Source organism: Equus przewalskii, chromosome 11 (assembly GCF_037783145.1).
Source record: "Equus przewalskii isolate Varuska chromosome 11, EquPr2, whole genome shotgun sequence".
NCBI classification, from domain to species: domain Eukaryota; kingdom Metazoa; phylum Chordata; class Mammalia; order Perissodactyla; family Equidae; genus Equus; species Equus przewalskii.
Genome location: NC_091841.1, coordinates 11,326,388 through 11,350,500, shown reverse-complemented (window position 1 = coordinate 11,350,500; position 24,113 = coordinate 11,326,388). Strand labels below are relative to the sequence as shown.

Below are 24,113 nucleotides of genomic sequence, written 5' to 3'. Positions count from 1 at the left end.
TAGACTTTGAATCTTAGTGTGCTCTCACTGCCTACCAGCCTTGTTGTTTTAGGGAAGTTATTTAAACTTTGTGAGCCTAGTGTGTAAAGTGGGGAGAATATCTTTCTTCCATGCAGTTGTTCTTGGTTCAAAGTACAGTATGTGATTCATAGGAGACACCATCAAGGTATATGTTCATTAAACAAGTATTTATTGAAGATATATTTTATGTCAGCGCAGGACCAGAGATGAAGAGATACACAGCATCCTTTCTATGTTATTTATAATATTGGAAAATTGGAAACAACTTAAATGTCCAACGTTAGGATTAATAACTATGGTACATTATAAGATGGAGTGCTATGCAAGCTTTAAACATCATCCCAAATATGGGAAAATGTTTGTGACCATATAAGAAAAAGATTCCAAGAGGATTATTCCTGTCTTTTTCATGTAATTTACATACTGCATGTGCATTGAAAAAATGTGAAATGGGCCAGCCCCAGTGGCCTACTGGTTAAGTTCAGCATGCTCTGCTTCAGTGGCCTGGGTTCGGTTCTCAAGCATGGACCTATACCTCTCTGTTAGCAGCCATGCTGTGCTGGCGGCCCACATAGTAAAAATAAAGGAAGATTGGGACAGATGTTAGGGCAAATCTTCCTCAGCAAAAAAAAAAAAAAAAAAAAAAAAACCCAAATACAAAAACTCTGGAAGGAGTCAAGTGATACGCACTTCAGTGTTCATCATGGTTACTAATTGGTGGTAAAATTATGTTTTAATACTTTCCTTCCTATATATTTTCTATACTTTCCAGATTTTCTGCAGTTAACATACATCACTTTTATAATCAGAAAAAAAGGTGTGATCTAAATGAATAGCATAAAATTGTTAAAAGAATGTTGACTATAAACCTCTAACTAAAAATGGTTTAAAGTTTATAAAGGAATAGTTTATTCAGGGATTTAATTTTTTGTTTATATAAACATATTGACTAGAGTCATATTGACCAGAATTAGCTAGAAAGCTAAGTAGCATCGAGATTTTTCCATGTTGGTTATTTTCTATAAGGAATTTTAGGTTGACAGTTAAAAGTATGACTTTCTTTAAAACTCTTTTCTTGCCCTCTTAAAAGGCCAAGTAGCTCAGCTCTTCAGTGTCATTCTAGCTTTGTCATATATCTAAGAAATTCCTATTTGGGAAAATATATAAGTATCATTTTTTTTTCTTTTGAGAAAGATTAACCCTGAGCTAACATCTGCTGCCAGTCCTCCTCTTTTTGCTGAGGAAGACTGGCCCTGAGCTAACTAACATCTGTGCCCATCTTCCTCTACTTTATATGTGGGACGCCTACCACAGCATGGTTTGCCAAGCAGTGCCATGTCCGCACCCGGGATCTGAACTGGCAAACCCCGGGCCGCCGAAGTGGAACATGTGCACTTAACCCCTGCGCCACTGGGCCAGCCCCAGTATCACTTTTTTTAAACAAATATCTGTCCCTTCTAGATTCATTTAGACTTTCTGATTGACTTTTTTCTCCTTTTCCTTTTTAAATGTTTTATTAATGGAATTAAATGGGCATTTGACCAAAGAATTGTTGGTGTATGCATGATGAAATAATAGTCTTGGAAAAGTTACTTTGTCTTAAGAGACTACCTGATTGCTAGAGTTAATAGGTGTCGATTTTTATCTGAGCAGGAATTACCCTTAATTCTAAGGAGAAACTGGAAGCACCATGGGAGATGACAGTGAGTGGATGAAACTGCCAGTTGATCAGAAATGTGAACACAAGGTAAGACTTTGCTAAAATTCAAACTTCAGTGTCATTGGCTTGTTTTATACACATATACGGTGTGATATATACACACATATAAAGCTGCCTAATGATTACACGATACAACTGAAAAACAGCATACTTGGGAGGTTAGACAGTTTCAGCAAGATGATTTCTCGTGTTTGAATTGTTACCTCTTTAATGCCGTATTACAAAGAAGGAATTAGTAATACTTGGGTACAAAGTGAGATACATTTGTAGTGGCCTATTATGAATTCTAGATGACTTTGGCAGAATGTCATAAATCTTAAACACTTAGAAGAAGTAGTTTAGTAGCTAATCTTTTTTGAAAACTATCTGAATTCCTTAAACTCCTTTTTTGTTTCTAATCATGGAGTCCTTTGTTCAAACTGCCTGGTAAAGGGTAGTCACTCTCTCCCCAACTCCCCAAATGAGCAGGAAATAATAATAATATCATTAAATTTTGTTTTTCAAAATACTGCTTTTCTTTTAGCTATGGAAAGCAAGGTTAAGTGGGTATGAAGAGGCCCTGAAGATCTTCCAGAAAATAAAGGATGAAAAGAGCCCGGAGTGGTCCAAATATTTAGGATTGATCAAAAAATTTGTGACTGATTCCAATGCAGTGGTTCAATTGAAAGGATTAGAAGCTGCACTTGTTTATGTCGAAAATGCTCATGTAGCAGGAAAGTAAGTAGTTTCTTTCCAACTATTCTGGTAAAAACCCTGTCTGGTGCTCCGTGGATTAATTTATATATATTTATGGATCACTGTCCTTAGTTATTAGCACTTCTAGAAGATACTATTTTCTTACTTTCGTAGCTCCTTGATGCTTGTTTCATTCAGTGCTTATCTGCTTGCTGAAATCGAAATGGTACGTGAGATCTCTAAAGAGGAGCAAATTAGGAATCAAATCTCGAGTTTTTACTTCAAGGTTTGATAAGCAAGTGATTTTCCTTTTGAGTCTTTTGTATGAGAGTTACTCTAAACTAAGAGGGAAAATCTGTAGTAACTTTTAGAAGAAACTGAGATTGTTAATGCAAAGGAATTATCAGAATTTCACTGAAAACATTTGGGCCCCACAAAAATCTTTTTGTACAAGGGTTCCCAGTAGGTGATCTTAGAAACATTTCCTTCTCCCTGTGATTATTAGGCGTTTTTATCTCTTATGAGAGGTGATGCTAACTAAACAACCTCTGTGACTCTCGGCCTATTTGACTTGAGCCACGGATGATAGAGGTTTCTAATAACCCACTGTCCCATACCTCATAAACCTGATTTTTCTAACACTACTCTTTATGTCATTGAAAGGAACCTTCCATACAAAAATAAAAGTGGGGACCCTTGGCTTAATTGCACAGGAAATATACTTGACTGACTTCAAAGATTATACCAATAATGGCAGTCATTAATTTGACAGTTTGGGTAACCAGTGTCACCAAGTTTCCCTTGCCATTAGTGAGACCATTGCTTTTTTAATTTCATTTTTCTTATAATACTGGAAACTTTTTTGACAAATGCTGCATGTAATCCCAACCCACTCAGTTCCTCTAATTTCCAGTAGACAGGTTTTATTTAATTTAGAAGAGACGCAAGCAATAAAGTTACTGTAAAGTCTTGCCAAGGAGTCGGAGCAGCCCTTTGTTATTAAAGGTATATATCTGTTCCCTCTGTGAAGAAATTTTCTGTCCTAAGCAGTATTTAAAATGATTTTTTAAAAAAATGTCAAAAAAACTCTGTAATCCTAGTTTGGTAAAATATATCTGTATCTCTATCTGTCAGTTTGTCTATCTATATACATATAGAAAAGTCTGGAAGGATGGATACCAAAAAGTTGAAAGTAATTTTCTCTGGGTAGAGGGATTTCAAGGAATTTTTGCTTTCTTGTTTGAATTTTCTACATTTATAAACACAAATGGTGCTTCTCTGTCATTATGTGATGTGACATGTTAAGCTTTTATGGTTCGTGTGGGTTTTTCTTTAATGTTCTTGGCTGTAAAATAAATATCTCTAATTTTTAAAATTTCTAAGCATTTTAAAAAGTATCCCTCCCGCCCCCTTCCATGACTTTTTCCCAGCTCTTTCTACTAAAGTATGTTTTTGTGTGTGGGGTTGTTGTTTATAATCTATATTACAGAACCACAGGAGAAGTTGTATCAGGTGTTGTAAGTAAAGTATTCAACCAACCCAAAGCCAAAGCCAAGGAGCTAGGCATTGAGATTTGTCTAATGTACATAGAGATTGAGAAGGGAGAGGCTGTGCAAGAAGAGCTCCTAAAAGGCCTGGACAACAAGAACCCCAAGATCATAGTGGCCTGTATAGAGACGCTGAGGAAAGCCTTAAGGTAAGACCTTTTCTTTTTGCTTTAGTTCCCTTAACTACACTTTCTCAATTGAGTTTGGGTTCCTGCTTTAAACAGAAATGGAAACTGCTGGACTTAAGTTGACATGCCACACCAACCAGAACAGTGACCTGGAAAAGCTGAAGTCGTTCCTCAAGTGGGACACTTTGTATTCAGTAATTTTAGCCTTTAAGTGTGTTGTATGGTTATTTTATCTAAATCCCTTTCTAATGAAGATGAGCAGGGGACATTTCTGACCTGTTCTCGGATTATGAGTTGGCCTTTTCACGGAAAAGCACCCCTTAGGGTACTTAAGCAGCTCTTTTTCTCTTGTTATCCTGAACCATAAATTTCTGACTTTCAAGTGTTGGCTAAAAACAGTTTGTTGGCTAAAGCAAATCTTTGTTTAGGTGCCTTTTTAGTAAAGTAGAAGCAAATGCTATATGCCTTTTAAACAGAAACATAGCAACAGCAGATAGAAAATAACTCGTACTCTTATGTAATAAGTTATTTTCAACCCTAGAATTTCTCGTCGTTTCGTGGTAAAGTTTTTCATGAATGGGATCTCTGTCAGGAACAAGTGGCTGTAATTTGCTATGGAAATCTGAATTAGACAAACCACTAGTTTGTTCTGATTTGGCAGTCCTTCTAATCAGATATCCTGTCCCAATACTATCCACATGAGGGACTTTAGAAAGCAGCTCTAGTGAAACCCTAGAGATCTTCCCAACTCAACTCTCTTGTGATTTCATGTATGACCTCCTTCTTGGAGAAAATGCTTCCTTTGGTGTTTATCTTATGTGAAAGTATCAAAATTCTTAAATTTTGTTAAACTATCCTCAATTTATAAGTCTTAAACTTTTATGTTGTCTTTCGCTTGGTTCATAATGTTCTTTTATAAAATTTGACTTTCACTTAGATTCTCGTGAATCTGAAGAAAGTTTTCCTTGTTTCTAACCTATTATAGTATATATAGTTGGCATGTGTTTTTATGAGTAGTAAATAGTGTGCTCATTCTCTCATCTTTGAAATTTAGTGAATTGACTTGGTCGTCAAGACCGTGCTTGTCTTAGTAGATCTGTTCTGTCCTTAGTATCGGATCTCTTAATAAAAATATTTATTATACTATACTCTTCTACCTTTAAATTAGAAGTTTCTAATCTAGAATGCTATAAGCTCTGGTTATTTCATTTTTATGCTGACTGGGAGAATAGGGTAGAAGAAGAACAAGTTAGGTATATCTTCTCAGTCTGCCATGTCCGTGTGTTTAGTCCCATCCTTGGCTGGTTCTTTCTTTGTCCTAAAGCATCTCAGAATACTTTGGTAAAATATATCTGTATCTCTATCTGTCAGTTTGTCTATCTATATACATATAGAAAAGTCTGGAAGGATGGATACCAAAAAGTTGAAAGTAATTTTCTCTGGGTAGAGGGATTTCAAGGAATTTCAAGAATCTGTGGTGCAACTAGGCAGCTCTCTGGGACCTTCAAGAACCTTGGGCCGAAATGTTCAGTCCTAGGTTCCAGAGCTATCACTAACGTAGATAGCTTCAGGAGACCAGATATGTTCTGTGGCCCTTAAAATGGGCTTCTGGAACCCTTTTTTTCCTATAGTAATATGTTTAGTATCAAAATTAGGTTTTGTTTTGTTAAGGAGTCTATTTTCCATGTGGACCTGCGTCATCTGTTTTTTTTGATATCTTTTGGAAGTAGGCCAGGATAGAGAAATAAAAAAAATTCAGATGAAACAGTAGTAACATAAAGGAAGATTAAGAGATCCCAAATGTTAGGTTCTTCAGGCACCATGATGAGTATCGCTAAATAGAGCGGTTTATCATCCCCGTAAGTTCTTATTTTTCTTTAGTCTTCAAGGTCAGCTGAGCCAAGTTAAAATGTTCTTTTCTATTAAAATAAAAGGGATTTTAAAGGAAGTTGTGCAGATCATGTAGTTTATTTCCATGTTATGATACCTACATCTAAACTATTTATACAACCAGGTGTCTTGTTAAATATCACTTTCCTGGGAGGGTATTTTCACAGTCTCCTCCTTTATCTATTGGAATATGTCAGTAGCTATTACTGAAAAATTTTGTTGCATTTGTGCACAAGATAAATTTGTATATATCAGATAATAGGTTAATAATATTTATAGGTCCTGCTGCAGAATGTCTGTTTTTTCCTAAAAAATCTCTCTTGCTTCAGAATTTGTTATTCAGAAATGTTAGCAGTGAATCAGAAAGCTAAATTTGGCCAGTTGGAAACTTAAAAACACAATATGTGACAGATATATAAGGTTAAATGTGCTACCTTTTTAAAAGAAGTCAGAATGCACCTGTTTTTCCTGTGAAAAACTGAAGCAAAGAGAGATTTAAGTTGCCTGGAGTTACAAGGTGATAGCTTTGAAGTCAGGAATGAAACACAAACTGGCAGGATAGTGATCTGTCGAGTTGAGTGAACCACCATAATTATAAGAACTATTAAAAGTTTGTTAAAAGTAGATTTCACTCATCTAAATATTTAGAAACTGGTTTGTTTATATTTTTAAGCTTTTATGTGTATATACATATATATTTAAGATATTACACCAGTATTGGTCTTTTATAGATTTGAATTATTTCTAGTCTGGTTACCTAGAAAGATAGCTTTAAAATGGTAATATTATTTTGGACCCTAGATATTAAATAATATTCTTGGAAGAATGACATCTAAACATAGATCTGGTTATGAGTTGTTTTTTTTTTTTTGCTCCCTTAAAAAAAGTTAACATATCTAACTCTGTTAATGAGTAGGTATGGAAGTATGAGTGGGTGAAAGCTAACACTTTACCCAAGCATATTGCTTGTTGACAATTTTTTTTCCAATTTTTCACTTCTAGTGAATTTGGTTCTAAAATCGTCTTACTTAAGCCAATTATCAAAGTGTTGCCAAAACTCTTTGAGTCTCGAGAGAAGGCTGTTCGAGATGAAGCCAAACTAATTGCTGTGGAGATTTACAGATGGATTCGGGATGCTCTGAGACCCCCATTACAAAATATAAACTCTGTCCAGGTAGGCACAAAGGTTTTTAGTTATCTTTGCATAATATGAAGATGTTTCCTTCTTGTCATTGTTGTTGAGGTCCTGTCCTTGCAAATAACTATTTTTCATTCTTAATTTTGAAAACAGTTGATTTTTCTGAGCATAGCTAACAGTGTCTGCTGTTACTTTGTCCTCTCAAGTTGAATACCGTGCATTCAGGGCCTCCAGTATGTTAGTGTTGAATCTATAGCAGTTTTTAAAAGATTCCTTTATAATGCTGTTGGGTGGCAGGACTTGATATCTGTTTAGACAAAATGCATTTTTACCTGTTTTTATTAGTACAGTTGGTTTTGGAGACTTTATCTGATATAAACGTATCTGAATTCATGAAGTAATGAGAGTGTCCTAAAAAGTGGATTTTATTCTTTTTTCTCAGTGCTTAATCATATATCTTCAGTGTAGTAAATTTGTCAGTTTTACTTATGCTACAAAATGTATGCAATTTAAATTTATCTTTTCTTGTTTGACCTGTTGGGGCCACATAAATAAGAAACTGGGTTCTGATATATTAGTAAGTGTAAATGTGAAGTCTGTTCTCTAGTGGCAGAGATGTAGATGTAGATGTTTAAAATGTTTTATCGTGTTTGCAGTTGAAAGAACTAGAAGAAGAATGGGTCAAACTGCCAACAGGTGCTCCTAAACCAACTCGATTTTTGCGTTCCCAGCAAGAACTAGAAGCTAAATTGGAACAGCAACAGGCTGCTGGTGGTGATGCTGAGGGAGGTAAGCCAATTCTAAACACTGGTTTCTGTAAAAATTAGCAAGAATGGGTCCTACCACAAGAACCTATGTTCACTAGACACCTTTTGTAGGACTGCCTTTTAATAAAATCTAAGTAGTTCATAGCATTAATAACTGATCCCTTCTGTATCAAGGTTTCATCTAGAGTATGAAAGGACTGATAACTGTTTGATAAGTAATTAAGGTTTGTTTTGTTTTTCTCCTGGAAGGTGGTGATGATGGTGATGAGGTACCACAGATAGATGCGTATGAGCTTTTGGAAGCAGTAGAAATTCTTTCTAAACTTCCTAAAGACTTTTATGACAAAATTGTAAGTAATGGTAAATTTTTTTCATCTATTTCATTTTAAATCGTTACTTGAGTATAATTAGAGAATGCGCTGCTGGACTCTTTTCCTGGTGCACCCCCTTCCACCCCGAGTCTTCCCTAATCAAGTGAGTCAGCTGCTGCTTCTTTGTTCTCATACTACTTTGTATAAGTATCTGCTATAGCACTTTATTGTACAAGTCTTGCCAAAAACCAGATATTATTCTTGACTTCTCCCTTTTTCTCGTCTTTTTGGTTTTACCTCTAACTCTCTCTCAAATTCATCTCCTTTTCTCCATCCCACTGCCCCTGCTTTACCCCAGGGTTTCTCAACCTTGGCATTGTTGACATTTTTTTGCTAGATAATTCTTTGTTTTGGGGGGCTGTCCTGTGCATTGTAGGATGTTTAGCAGCATCTCTGGCCTTTATCCACCAGATATCAGTAATAGCATTTGAAGTCATGACAATCAGAAAGGTCTCCAGATTTTGCCAAATGTACCCCAAGGGACAGAGTTATTATCCCCAGTTGGGAAACAGTGTTATCCCAACCACTGCCATCATCTCTTGCCTTACGTGCTGCAGTAGTCTCCTTATTAAGACTCCCGTCTCTGCTCTTGCCTCTTTCCTGTAATATTTCACAATGTAATTAGAGATGTCATTTTTAAAAATGCAAATCTTCCTGTATCATTGGCCATTAAAACCCCTCAGTGACTTCCAAGGGTTTTAAGATGATGTCTGAGATCATCCTGTGGCCGTTGAGGCCATCTATGGCACCTTTGGGGCCCCCGCTTACCTTCCAGCTGCATCTCTAATTGCTCTCTCTCCAGGGTCCAGTCATACTGAACTTCTCTCAGAATGAAATGTGCGACACTTTTTTCCACCCCCAAACTCTGGGCTTTAACATATGCTGTTCTTTCTGCCTATAATGTGCTTCTCCCCCACTGACTTCATAATACCTCTTTATCTTCTAGGTCTCACCTTTAGCATCACATTTTAGGGGAGATCCTACCTGACAGCTTAAACTAGGTTAAGTCCTCTTGTTATATTACCAAAGCATCTTGTACTGCTTCTTTCTCTCTTTCTTTTCTTTTCCTTTTTTTTTTGCTGAGAAAGATTTACCCAGAGCTAACATCTGTGCCAGTCTTCCTCTATTTTGTATGTGGGTCACTGCCACAACATGGCTGCTGACAAGTGGTAGAGGTCCATACCCAGGAACAGAACCCAGACCACCAAAGCAGCACACGCCAAACTTAATCATGAGGCCATAGAGGCGGCCCCTTGTACTACTTCTTTCATAGTGGTCATGACCTAGTAGTTATTTATTGAAGATCTTCCTAGCTCTGCTATCAGCGATTTGAGTATTCTGTTAACTTCTGACTAACAAATAGATATTTGATAAATTGAATTGAACTGTAATCTGCTCCAGAGTGATGGGTTTGTCATCTTCTTTGTATTTCCAGTTCTTTCCAATAGTGGATATTTAAGTTATTGAATGATTGCTTGATCTCTAATGAAGCATATCTCCTTTATGGCCATAAAAATGAAAGGATTAGCATTGTATCCCCAATCTAGAAAGCTAATCTCCAAGATTAGAACAGTTTTGATTGTTGGTTACGTGATTGTTCTTTTCTGGTCTCTTTAATGTTGTCAATATGGAAATTCCTTTCTCCTGTAGTTGTGCCACTGTGAGATGTGCTAGAAATGCTTTTATCAATGTTTTCTCTTATACCTGCTTACTAACATTTGCCTAGGAAATGAGAAGGAAAAGTCTATGGCATCTTATTCTGTTTACTTATTATAGAACTTTAGGTTTATGAAATGTTCTGAAAATACTTCTTATTTATGAACAAAATTTTATATATATGAACAAAACATTCTGATTGGTTGCAGTTTTGCAGTTTTGTTTTTTAATGAACTTTAGAAAAAGTTTCTAAAAACAAAAAATAGTTACATATCTTTGAATTAGTAGTGTGGCAGAAATAAACTTATTTTGCTGTCTTGTTTTCTGTTCTACAAGTGACTCATATTATGTCTTACAGGAGGCAAAAAAATGGCAGGAGAGAAAAGAAGCCCTGGAGGCTGTGGAAGTACTAGTGAAAAACCCCAAGCTGGAAGCAGGCGATTATGCGGATTTAGTGAAAGCTTTAAAGAAGGTGAGTGCGAGGGGTTTCAGCGTCGATGTCCCAACAACAGACTAGGCCGTTGAATCTCTCTTCATCAGTCATCCTTTTTTATCACAACTGCATTGCCATTTAAGGAACACTGTTGGTGGTTTTTAAATTATAAGCATTCATTTTTAAAGGATTGTTTAAAATGACTGTGCTAGGTTAGTCTGGAGAGATTGGTTTTCAGTCTTGGTTTAGTATCACTTTGACTTTAAATAATGCTATTTGATAGCACGCACAAACCTCAAGGAAAAGAGGGTCTTGCTGATCTAGAACCAAGTATTCCAGTTTTATAATTCTGTAGGATGAATAATTTAAATTGGCTCTATTTAATGGACCAAATATTAAATATGAAGAATGTTTTCTCATTAGCTAGCAGATGATGCCACACTGTATTGTGTCAGCGTGTAAAGCAAAGGATGTCCGGATATGTGGTCAGTCATAAAGCAGGCAAGTACTAAATAAAGAAATATTTTTAGAAAACACTCCTGGGGCCCGCCCCGTGGCCAAGTAGTTAAGTTCGTGCTCTCTGCTTCAGCGGCCCAGGGTTTTGCTGGTTCGGATCCTGGGCATGGACATGGCACCACTCATCAAGCCATGCTGAGTCAGCGTCCCACATAGCACAACCAGAGGCACTCACAACTGGAATATACAACTATGTACTTGGGGGGCTTTGGGGAGAAGAAAAAGAAAGAAAAAAAAGAAGAAGATTGGTAACAGATGTTAGCTCAGGTGCCAGTCTTGAAAAAGATAAAAAGTAAATACTATTTTGGTATTGCTTAGGTCCAACCAAGTTGAACATTGAGGTGGATATTTTTGTGTATAATGGCTTTTCATAACATCTGAAAATACAGATCAAACACTGTGGCTGTAGTTAATAGAGCTTAAGAACAAACTCTGAAGACATCTCCTTGAATACTGCAAGGTTGAAAACTTTGTTTCGTTTGCTTCTCGGCCTGAAATTACAGAGGATTAGAATGTTGGGGGGGGAGAGGTTAATCTTTAATTATATACACATGTAAGTACAGTAATTCTCATTATTCATGGTAGTTATGTTCTATGAAGTTACCAGAACACTGAGTTAGCGAGTGCTGAACCATTGCTCCCAGGGGAAACCGAGGGTTAGGGTCCTGCGACCCTCTGGTCACAACATATTCATCAACCAATCAATACATAACCTTGTTTTATTCTGTTTGAAGAGACCTTATTTAATATATACTCTTCATTCATTAAGATTGAACTCACGGCTAACAGCGCAATAACTCATGGCCGAACAAAGCTTCATCTAACACATGTATTTTGCACTTAGGAATGCTAGACAGTGCTTCAGCACTACATTTGGGGGCCATTGTAAACAGTGAAAGCATCAAGAAAAAGTGCAAAAGTGCAAAAAAATGCATCACTAAATAGACCATGAAAAAGATGCTTGTTTACAGCATGAGAGCTGAAAGAAGGCAGATTTGTTCAGTCTCAGCTGGGAATGTGCACATCAGGCAACTCAGATTTTTCACAGCCCTGTGCTTGTCTGTGAATGACCAGGAAAGTGCCACAAGTATTGATTTTGGGATTATAAATAAATTTTAACAGGAGGGGAATTCGCAAATAGGAAATCCGTGAATAATGAGGATGGACTGTGTTTTCTCATAGTCAGCCTTCCTATGCTTTCCTCCTAGTGGGATTTGGAAGCAGGGATATGATTTGTCAAAATCTTTGTTTAGTCATCAGCCCTCCATCTTGAAGCCACAGACTTAGGCAAGATTAATTAAAAGGGAATTGCCCCGAGGAAAGAGGTTTCACCAACCCGGAGCCTGGGAGGAAAGAGGAAGAGTAGAAGGCTAAGAGAAGGGAAATGAGATTCTAGTGGCCTTGAAGAGAACTTTAGATTCTCTCTAAGTTCTGGCATATAATTTTTTCCCCCTGATTTTTATCATTTTATTTCGAATTTAATGCATCTCCAAAACCTGAATCACTTAGGTGTATTTATATCTGAAGCTGAAACCCTGTTTAATGTCAAATTGACAGACCTGGAATTTTCAGTTGTCATAACAGCTAATTTCAAAGGCAGTACAATTCATCTGATTAACCATATTTGTCTCCTTAAATATAACATCTACTACCAGGAAATATTACAAAGAACTTTTCCCAATATTTGACATCAATTAAACTTCTCAACAACCTTGAGAGATAGATTTTATTACTCAGATTTACAAATGAGGGAAACAAGACGTAAACAAGGAAAGTATCTAAGGTCGTTAAACTACTAAGTGGCCTGGCATGGAATTTTTATCAGGAATCTTATTGCTCTGTGCCCGAATTCTCAATGCCTCAAATCAAAGCTTTTATTTTTTATCTGATGATAAGGAATATTAATTGATGTTCTCTTCCTGCATTTTCTTAGGAAATTAGCTATTCAAATAAAGACTGTTCTGTGATTTCCATTGGCATTGTGAATATAAATCTAATCTCTCACTGTGTTCTATGTAGAGAGGATCATGGAGTTTGTTACTAGGTAGACACAGACAATAGATATCTGTGAGCTCTAGAGTAGCAGGAGAAACTTCTTTCCCTCTTGACATGGTGGAGTGGGAGCAATCAATTCAAGGCTAGAAACAAGTAAGAAGAAACTTAATTTTGTGGCTAAAATATTTAAAACAGTGAAAAGTTAACCTCAGTTGTATAAATTAACATGAAATTTTTAAAAATTTTTATGTGATTTTACTTATATGTAAACACACAAACTTCATATGTATGTTACAGTTGTCCCCCCCCTTAACTGCAGGGTCTCCATTCCAAGACCCCCACTGGATGCCTAAAACCATGGACAGTACCAAACTTTATATGTACTGTGTTTTCCTATACATACATATACATATAGTTTATAAATTAGGCACAGTAAGAGATTAACAACAATAACTAATAGTAAAATAGAACAGGGGCTGGCCCGGTGGCACAGTGGTTAAGTGCGCACATTCCGCTTCGGCGGCCCGGGGTTCGCCGGTTCAGATCCCGGATGCAGACATAGCACCGCTTGGCACCCCATGCTGTGGTAAGCGTCCTATCTATAAAGTAGAGGAAGATGGGCATGGATGTTAGCTCAGGGCCAGTCTTCCTCAGAGAAAAGAGAAGGATTGGCAGCAGTTAGCTCAGGGCCAGTCTTCCTCAGAGAAAAGAGGAGGATTGGCAGCAGTTAGCTCAGGGTTAATCTTCCTTCAAAAAATAAATAAATAAAATAGAACAATCCTAATAAAAGGTATGTGACTGTGGTCTCTTTTTCATTTTCTATTTAATATTTTTGGACCATAGTTTTATAGTAATTAGAGATTTAACAAAATGTTTGTTAGGACCCTGATCTCCTCTTCTCATTAGGAAAATGAATTTGCCATAGCATGAGTTTGGAGGGAGAATATCCTTTAGTAAAGAGAGCAAAAAGCTTTGGAGTCAAAAGAGACCTTGGTTTGAATCACAGCACTACTGTTGGCTGGCTCTATAACCTTGAGCAAGTTAATCTCTATTTGATTTTTGAAATCTGCAAAATTGAGATAATACTTACTTTTATAGGGTTTGGGTGAAAATTAGATGAAATAAGGATTATAAAACGCCTATAAAATTATGGTGTCTAATTTGTTTTTAATAAATGTTAATCTCATCTCTTAAATTTTTACTCCTCAGTGCTCAGGGAGTGCTTATGGGTGCCAGCTAGAACTTCCTTGCATGCTATGTATTAGGGGTCGTTTAATTCAGGGAATCTAGGATGAAGTGTTCTGCTTATGGAATACCCGATCTTGGAGACTAGATAAAATCCAAGGTAGCAGGCCAAACCTGTGGCCTAGTGGTTAAGTTTGGCCCAGTCTGCTTTGGTGGCCCAGGTTTGGTTCCCAGGCACGGACCTACACTGTTCATTGGCAGCCATGCTGTGGCAGCAACCCACGTACAAAATAGAGGAGGATTGGCACAGTTGTTAGCTCAGGGCAAATCTACCTCAAGCAAAAAGAGGAGGATTAGTAGCAGATGTTAGCTCAGGGCCAATCTTTCTCAGCAAGGAAAAAAGAAAATTTAAAAAAAAAATGCAAAGTAGGGGGCTGGCCCCGTGTCCGAGTGGTTAAGTTCGCGCGCTCCGCTGCAGGCGGCCCAGTGTTTCGTTAGTTCGAATCCTGGGTGCGGACATGGCACTGCTCATCAGACCACGCTGAGGCAGCGTCCCACATGCCACAACTAGAAGGATCCACAACGAAGAATATACAACTATGTACTGGGGGTCTTTGGGGAGAAAAAGGGAAAAATAAAATCTTTAAAAAAAAAAAAAATGCAAAGTATAATGGAAACATTGCTTCTACCTGGAAGAAGACTGAAAAAACAAGGGTTTGGGCACTTAAAATTAAAGCAGCTTTTTAACACCAGCTGACTTGGGCACTATACCACAATAAAGGAACCAGGCATAGTCATTGTCTTCCTAAATTGACACAGATGCGGCTATTACCTGGGAGTTTTGCTAGGTGCTAGGCTTTGTGGAGTGTAGTACAGGAGGGTGGTGGTATAAACAATGCTGGAGGAGTCCCTGCTGAGAGACTCTGAGTGCAAACTTGATGATCATTAGGAACTAAATTGGCAGCTGCGAGGCCAGAAGCTCCCTCAGAGGAATGGTTGCATTGGCATTTGCAATTTAGAGTCCCCGTGGACTACTTGAAGGTGCCTACAACAGTTTCTACTGGCGCTCCTTGGGTGTAAATGTTAGAACTGCTGCCCTGTGGTGTCCCTGCCCCAAAGCAAAACCAGCAGGCCTCCAGCTTCTCTGCTGTTATCAGAGTCACCTCCTGCACTGTTGTGCAGCGTGGCAGTCCAGACCACCACTAAAGGAGAGGTAGCAATTTGAGGCTGTGGTTCTATGTATATTTTGTTGTTAGAACCTTCAGGTGGGAGACTAAGCATCATGAAAGGAAGCTTCCAAGTTTGCTGTCGTCAAAGAAGAATCTTCCTCTTACGTAGGAGACAAAATTGGTATCCATTCGCATAATTGCTTTCAGAGTTCTTTTAAGAATAAGTTTTCTCTTCTCTTCTACAGGGCTGTGACTATTTTGTATTCTCTTTCCCCCTTTGTAGGTTGTTGGAAAGGACACCAATGTTATGTTGGTGGCTTTGGCAGCAAAATGTCTTACTGGCCTGGCTGTTGGGCTAAGGAAGAAATTTGGACAATATGCAGGACACGTAAGTAACAGGTTTTTTTGGATACAAATCAACAGTGTTATCAAGAATGGCAGGCTAGGGGTCGGCCTGGTGGCATAGCAGTTAAGTTTGTGTACTCTGCTGCGGCAGCCCAGGGTTCGCTGGTTTGGATCCTGGGCACTAACCTCTGCACTCCTCATCAAGCCATGCTGAGGCAGCACCCCACATAGCAGAACTAGAAGGACTTGCAGCTAGGATATACAACTATGTACTGGGGCTTTGGGGAGGGGGAAAAAAAAGAGGAAGATTGGCAGCTGACATTAGCTCAGGGCCAATCTTCCTCACCCAAAAAAAAAAAAAAAAAGGAGAGAGAGTGGCAGGCTAGCTTGCTTTAAAACAGCACTTTGGCATAGATCTTTATATTTTGGGCAAAGTAAATTTCTCTCTAAATCTTATTAATACTGAGCAAAGCTCCTCACAACATGTCAATAAAGATGTCAGTTATAACTAAATTAATTAGCTTTATGTAGACAATCAGGCACTCGGCCTAAATTACTTAGTTTGGTTGATTTGCTTATTAGTTCTTATTAACATCTTGCTTTGTTCTTACACCATTATATACAGTATAACAGGATAAAATAAAACTTGTGATAACCAGGACAGAGTAAAAATGAGAGTAGGAAAGGCAATATAAAACTTGAAGTGTGATTAATATAGAAAATGTATTTTATAGTGTTTTCCTATTTTAAAAAATAACATACACTTGAGACATTTATATAGGTTCCACTGTTGGTGATATATCAGTTTAATTTATTCTAAGAAAATCTGACTGGAGACATTTGTTGAATATACTGTTTTCTTTGTATAAATTTGGAAGCAATCAAGCTTAGTAGCAGTTTTAATAAACTGAGATGATTTTGTTAACTGTGGCATCTATTAGTTGGCCTCTAAATCGGATCTGAATTACTTAGAATGGTTCAGCATCCTGAAAATTGACCATACTGAATTTTCAGGTTTAACTTGCTAAGCCACTTGATCATTTGACTAGATTGACTTCAGAGTCTCCTAATAGTCCATACTCATGTGTCAGTTTTATTTTGTGAAGCTAGTTTCTAACTTCACTTAGTTATGGTATTTAGAGCTCACTTACTCATAGCATTAAAAATAATTTCACAGAACTTAACTGAAAAAAAAGAAGACCTTCCAAATAGAAATAAATCATGACTAGCTTGTTACTAGGGAAATAAAAATAAAGGTAAGTAAAACCCTTAGACATGTAAATCATAAATTGGAGTAAATTTATAATCAATTTTTTATAGCAATCAATATTTCTTACATAATATGGATGTGTTTGTATATGTGATCAGTGTTTTAATTAGCTTTTGGTCAATTTTGTATTACTTACTAGAGTATTTTATACTTTTGTATTAGGGATAACTTTTCAAGCTTTCTAGAAAACAATTTTAAAAATACATTTGAATGCATACTAAATTATGTCCTCTAGTTCGAGTTCTCATTTGGGCTTTGACGTTTTGTTTTGTGTCTTAAAGGATGTCTCCCGTGCTTTATGGTGTGGGATATTTCCCCCCTTAAAACTGTGTCATATCCAGTGTTTGATATCAAGCATGTTAGTGGTTCAGCTTGGTTTTCTTTAACTATTTGTAAGCTGTCTTTTCTGGCAATATATATAAAAGTGAACTTTAGCTTTATAGTCATTAAAATATCTGGATTTTCAAGTTTATAACTAACTCCTAGTATTAAAAAGTCTTTCTGTTTCTCCATGGAAACCATATTCCTTCTGGTCTGTGTTACTTCTGTGAAATATTGAAAAACATTTGTTTTTGGATGCCACTGGGCTTGGCTATATCTTTTGGACCTTAAAAAAACAACTTTAATTTGCCTGCCAGCACAGTACCTGGCACTCAATAGATATGTTAGGCATTTAATAAATATTTAATGAATTAGTGATAGTGTACAAGATAAAATAAAAGTTATAAAAATTCCAACTTTACTCACCTAAACTTAATACTTGAATAAGAAGATACAATACTGATCAAAATTGCTGTAATTTCTGGTACTCTTTCTTTAGCATGGTGAAGGCACAGGAGACATCGCAATCCAGTGAGGTATATCAGAATCTTGGATGGGGAAGAGGAATTGTATACTCTACCTGTTTCCCTGCCCTAAACGCACCTCGTTGAGAATCATTTTGTCTGATGAGAGATGTTATTGATAGAAATGGGTGCATATAAGGTATAGAAGCAGAAAAAGGTTGAGAAGCCCTACTGCGGTGGTGCCGAATGGGAACCCTCAGTTGTTCCAGTATAAGATTCCTGTGCCCTTCAAGAAAGAAAATGACTTTTTATCCAACTTGGATGTTCACTTTTTTATTTGCTTTGTTAGAACCAAACATTGTTTTAATAACAGCTTTATTGAGATGTAACTTACATACTATAAATTATATTCATCCTCTTCATGTGTATAATTCAGTGGTTTTAGAATATTCACAAGATTGTAGAACCATCCCCACTATCTAATTCCAGAACTTTCTCACCAACCCAAAAGAAACCGTATACCTGTTAGCATTCAGTCCCCTTTCTGCCCTCCCCCCAGGCCCTGGCAACTACTAATCTACTTTCTGTCTTTATGGATTTGACATTTCATATAAATGCAATCATACACATGTAGTCCTTTGTGACTGGCTTCTTTGACTCACTGTAATGTTTTCAAGGTTCATCCATGTTTGGAGCATGTCTCAGTCCTTCATTCCTTTTTGTTGTGAATAATATTCCAGCTGTTCACTTTTATAGGTTGTGCCAACTATTTTGGAGAAATTCAAAGAGAAGAAGCCTCAAGTGGTACAAGCTTTACAGGAGGCGATTGATGCAATCTTCCTTACTGTGAGTTGACAGTATGAGTTTGCGCTTTTGTCTAAAGTGAATTTTGTCAGTGTAATACTTTGATTGTTCTTTACAGTTGACAAAAACTGATTGACCACATTTTCTTTCTACAGACCACACTACAGAACATCAGTGAGGATGTTTTAGCAGTAATGGATAATAAAAACCCAACCATCAAGCAGCAGACCTCTCTTTTTATTGCAAGAAGCTTCCGCCACTGCACTGCTTCTACCCTGCCAAAGAGCTTGCTGAAGCCCTTTTGTGCTGCTCTACTTAAGGTATAGACTCTCTTTGAAATTGGGGGGATATTTTATAGCTAGGGGAGGTCTTTTTTCCTACTAATTACGTACAGTGACTGTTTGTCGGTAGATTATGGTCTTTTGAGGAGCAGACGTTCAGGAGCTTTGGAAACTGAATCCAAATTCTTGTACTGTATGTGTTCCTATTCTTAAAGAAAAGCACAAGTTGGCTTTATGATTCCGTTAACAGCTGAACATTTGGTTTCTTACTTGGTGCATATACCGGTGTTCAGCTGATCTGACCAAGCACAGGCATACAATTTGAAGTATCTGAAGATCATCTGAGTGTGAGGCATTTTAGATAAAAGGTAGGAGGAAAAGGAAGCGCTTACTTGCTGAATGGATTACCCAGAGGTTTCCTTAACCCAAAAAGAATTTATGAAGAAGTAACTGTTAATTGGCAAAAGGAAAGCTATACTTAGCTTTAGTGAATTGTAAAAAGCAAATTCTTTATCCAACAACCTCAAGTTGACAATACCTAAAGTACCTTGTATTAAGATCATTTTGCTTATTACTTCCGGACTATAGCATATCAATGATTCTGCTCCTGAGGTCAGAGATGCTGCATTTGAAGCATTGGGTACTGCTTTGAAGGTGGTTGGTGAGAAAGCGGTAAACCCATTCTTAAATGATGTGGACAAACTCAAGCTTGATAAGGTATGTTAAGTAATGAATTAGAATGAAATTGGACGATAGTCCTGTCTCTGTGCATTATGGTTTTGTCTGTTCTGTTTCATTAAGGCAAAAATGCTCATATCAACTCATGAAATTTATTTTATTTACCACTGGCGATTCATTAGTAGAAATATCTTTTAAATTATAACAAACAAAAGAATAAAGCTAAGTGACCAATCTGTAGAGGAGGTGAAAACAATGTTTTAAGATAAATTTGTTTCTAATATCTGGCAAATTACCTTTGTAAATATGAATATGTCTCATATCAAAAATGTGGTTATGGTAAGTTTACTATAATTCTAATTTTTGTAGAAATAAAATGTCAGGAAGTCTGGATAATTTATCTGTGTTGAAAAGGAAACTTTGCTTTCTGAATTCTCATGTAGCTGTGGTTTAGATAACTTATTAAGTAATAATGTAGTGATTGTGTTTCAAAGTTGGGCTTAATGATGTTCATCTCAACTTCATTCTCCAGATCAAAGAATGTTCAGAGAAAGTAGAGCTAATACACGGTAAGAAAGCTGGACTGGCAGCTGAGAAGAAGGACTTGAAGCCTGGGCCCGGAAGGACTGCTGCTTCAGGGGCTGCAGGAGATAAGGACACAAAAGACATTTCAGCACCCAAACCAGGACCCTTAAAAAAGGCACCTGCTACTAAGGTTAATAGATGACTTGGAAAATACGGTTTAAAAATTAGAGTTTAGTGGGGTAGGATCTGAATCTCAGGTTCATGGCTGTCCTTCCAATAGGATTTCATTTGAGAAATAAACTCATTACCACGTTCAAAATACAGCAGAACATCTGTTAATGAAGACAGAGTATTCCAACAATACATTTGGTTATTTGAAACTTTAATGGAGATAAAAGTGGTAAACAAGGTACAGGAGTACATTTTCAGTGATCAGAAAGTATCATTAAATAATGAAATAAAATGTGGCAAGGCACATAACGTTAATAACACACACCTTGGTCATTTTGCTAATAATGCTGCTGAATTGCCTCACCGAGTCTCCATGGCAGCCCAAGTCTTGTTACCCTTGTACAGTGCAGAGGAGAGAAACGCCCAGGGGCAAATATGGCATTCTCTTAGTCAACACTTGTCCTGTGGACTCTTAAGCATAGAGTTATTTACTACAGATGCGAAAAGTTGATTCTCTTTTCCCACCCTGAACCCCAGCATGGAGTTAGGGGAAGAGAAATGATGCTTAGTGAGCATGACTTGATGAAGCATTTTACCTGCATAATCTCACTTCATCATCCTAACAACCCTTGAGATAAGTGTTTTGTGATCCCTGTTTTTCCAGAAAAGGAAACTAAGGCTCAGCAAGGTTAAGTGTCCTACACATGCTCTTAAAATTCACTCTGATATTTTTATTGTTCAATTGTTTGTTTGTTTACTGTCTCTCCACACTATTATAAACTTTAAAGGATGGAGATCTTGCCACCGCTTGATGGATAGAAGAGGTTCTGGCTTATAGCAGGGACTCGACATCTATTTGTTGAATGACTATCGAATTGCAGAACTGGGGTTTGAACCCAGGTATCTCTAGCTACAGAGTAGGTCAGTGTACTTTCTTTTTTATGATGCTGTCTCTTCAGCATTCTAGTACAGGGAGTTGGCAGCTGTTTTCTCCTTTCTCACCAGCTTCTGCCTCTCTGGACAGTGACCTGGGCACAACACTTTAAGACTTTTTCTTACCTTGCTAAACCCTTCTATGCTAGCTGGCCTTCTCATATGAGGAATTCTTTTTTTTAAAAAAATAGGTGAGCCGAGGGGACGGCCCTGTGGCCAAGTGGTTAAGTTCGCACACTCCGCTTCGGCGGCCCAGGGTTTCGCTGGTTCAGATCCTGGGCGCAGACCTGGCACTACTCATCAGGCCATGCTGAGGTGGCATCCCACATAGTGCAACCAGAGGCACTCACAGCTGGAATAAACAACTATGTACTGGGGGGCTGTGGGAGGAGAAAAAGAAGGAAAGGGGGGAAAAAAAGATTGGCAACAAATGTTAGTTCAGGTGCCAATCTTTAAAAATAAAAAAGGTGAGGGGCTCGGGGACAACCTGCTTCAATTCCTCTTTTTTTTAAATTTTTTTTTTAAAGATTTTATTTTTTCCTTTTTCTCCCCAAAGCCCCCCGTACATAGTTGTATATTCTTCGTTGTGGAGCCTTCTAGTTGTGGCATGCGGGACACTGCCTCAGCGTGGTCTGATGAGCAGTGCCATGTCGGCGCCCAGGATTTGAACCAACGAAACACTGGGCCACCTGCAGCAGAGTGCGTGAACTTAACCACTCAGCCACGGGGCCAGCCCCTTCAATTCCTCTTTTGAAAAGATCAGTAGGACATTATCAGCCAATAAACCTATGCCAATAAACAAACATCTGTAAAAAAAAATAAATAAATAACTTCCTAACACATTTTGTGAAGCCGACGTCACCCTAATCACAAAGCCAGACAAGAATAACACAAAGAAGGAAAATTATAGGCCAGTATTGTTGATGAACATAGATGCAAAAATCCTCAACAAAATATTGGCAAACTGGATACAGCAATACATTAAAAAGATCATACACTATGATCAAGTGGGATTTATACTAGGGATGCAGGGATGGTTCAACATCTGCAAATCAGTCAGTGTGATACACCACATTAACAAAATGAGGAACAGAAACCACATGATCATCTCAATAAACACAGAGAAAGCATTTGACAAGATCCAACATCCATTTATGATAAAAACTTTGAATAAAATGGCTATAGAAGGAAAGTACCTCAACATAATAAAAGCCACATATGACAAACCCACAGCCAACATACTCAATGGGAAAAAACTGAAAGCCATTCTTCTGAGAACAGGAACAAGACAAGGGTGCCCACTCTCACCAGGGTACAAAATTAACTTACAAAAAAATCAGTTGCATGGGCCAGACCGATGGCACAGCAGTTAAATTCACACGTTCTACTTCTTGGCGGCCTGGGGTTTGCCAGTTCGATCCCAAGTGCGGACGTGGTACCACTTGACAAAAGGTGTCCCACGTATAAAGTAGAGGAAGATGGGCATGGATGTTCGCTCAGGGCCAGTCTTCCTCAGCAAAAAGAGGAGGATTGGCAGTAGTTAGCTCAGGGATAATCTTCCTTAAAAAAAAAAAATTTCGCGCACTCCTATTAAGCCGTGCTATGGCAGATGCCCCACATATAAAATAGAGGAAGATGGGTGCAGATGTTAGCTCAGGGCCAATCTTCCTTGGGGGAAAAAAAAATTACTGAAAGAAATGGATGACGACATAAAGAAATGGAAAGATATTCCATGCACATGGATTGGAAGGATAAACATAGTTAAAATGTCCATACTGGAGCTAGCCTAGTGGTGTAGTGTTTAAGTTCACATGTTCTGCTTCGGTGGCCCAGGGTTCACCGGTTCAGATCCTGGGCACAGACCTACACACCACCTGTCAAGCCATGCTGTGGCAGGTGTCCCACATATGAAATAGAGGAAGATTGCCACAGATGTTAGCTCAAGGCTAATCTTCCTCAAAAAAAAAAAAAAAATATCCATACCACCTAAAGCAATCTATAGATTCAGTGCAAGCCCAATCAGAATCCCAATCACATTCTTCACAGAAGTAGAGCAAAGAATCCTAAAATTTCTACAGGGCAACAAAAGACCCCAAATAGCTAAAGCAATCCTGAGGAAAAAGAACAAAGCTGGAGATATCACAATCCCTGACTTCAAAGTATGCTACAAAACTATAGTAATCAAAACAGCGTGGTACTGGTACAAAAACAAGACACACGGATCAATGGAACAGAATTGAAAGCCCAGAAATAAAGCCACACATCTATGGACAGCTAACCCTCGACAGAGAAGCTAAGAACATACAATGGAGAAAGGAAAGTCTCTTCAATAAATGCTGTTGGGAAAACTGGACAGCCACATACAAAAGAATGAAAGTAGACCATTATCTTATGCCAAAATAAACAAAATGGATCAAAGACTTGAAATAAGGCCTGAAATCATAGAACTCCCAGAAGAAAATATAGGCAGTACATTCTTTGACATCAATCTTTAAAGGATCTGTTTGAATACCATGTCTATTCGGACAAGGGAAGCAAAAGAAAAAGTGGGACTCCATCAGACTAAAGAGCTTCTGCAAGGCATAGGAAACCATGAACAAAAGGAAAAGACAAGCCACCAACTGGGAGAAAATATTTGCAAATTATATATCTAACAAGGGGTTAATCTCTAATATATAAAGAACTCACACAACTGAGCAACAAAAATCAACCCAGTCAAAATATGGGCAGAGAATATAAACAGACATTTTTCCAAAGAGGATATACAGATGGCCAATAGGCACATGAAAAGATGTTCAACATTGCTATCATCAGGGAAATGAAAGTCAAAACTACACTGAGATACTGCCTTACAGCTGTTAGAATGGCTATAATCACCAAGACAAAAAATAGCAAACGTTGGAGAGGTGGTGGAGAAAAGGGAGCCCTCACACACTGGTGGTGGGAATGCAGACTGTTGCAGCCACTATGGAAAACAGTATGGAGATTTCTCAAAAAGTTAAAAATAGAAATACCTTATGACCCAGCCATCCCACTACTGAGTATCTATCCAAAGAACTTGAAATCAGCAATTCCAAAAGTCCCATGCACCCCTATGTTCGTCGTGGCAT

The 24,113-nt window shown here is 37.7% G+C and overlaps 1 protein-coding gene across 6 annotated transcripts in view; it reads left to right on the top strand.

Moving 5' to 3' along the window:
• Positions 1-24,113, top strand: part of CKAP5 (cytoskeleton associated protein 5) — a 95,477-nt gene that overhangs the window by 27,710 nt on the left and 43,654 nt on the right. For all 6 annotated transcript variants that reach the window (XM_008543127.2, XM_070564980.1, XM_070564984.1 and 3 more), the window contains exons 2-13: positions 1,675-1,768; positions 2,265-2,458; positions 3,906-4,112; positions 6,984-7,155; positions 7,776-7,908; positions 8,136-8,236; positions 10,272-10,385; positions 15,495-15,599; positions 18,368-18,457; positions 18,571-18,735; positions 19,285-19,413; positions 19,907-20,089. In XM_008543127.2, coding sequence (XP_008541349.1) covers positions 1,712-1,768; positions 2,265-2,458; positions 3,906-4,112; positions 6,984-7,155; positions 7,776-7,908; positions 8,136-8,236; positions 10,272-10,385; positions 15,495-15,599; positions 18,368-18,457; positions 18,571-18,735; positions 19,285-19,413; positions 19,907-20,089 — 1,650 coding nt within the window. In that variant the 5' untranslated portion in view covers positions 1,675-1,711. The remainder of the gene's footprint in view (positions 1-1,674; positions 1,769-2,264; positions 2,459-3,905; positions 4,113-6,983; positions 7,156-7,775; positions 7,909-8,135; positions 8,237-10,271; positions 10,386-15,494; positions 15,600-18,367; positions 18,458-18,570; positions 18,736-19,284; positions 19,414-19,906; positions 20,090-24,113) is intronic.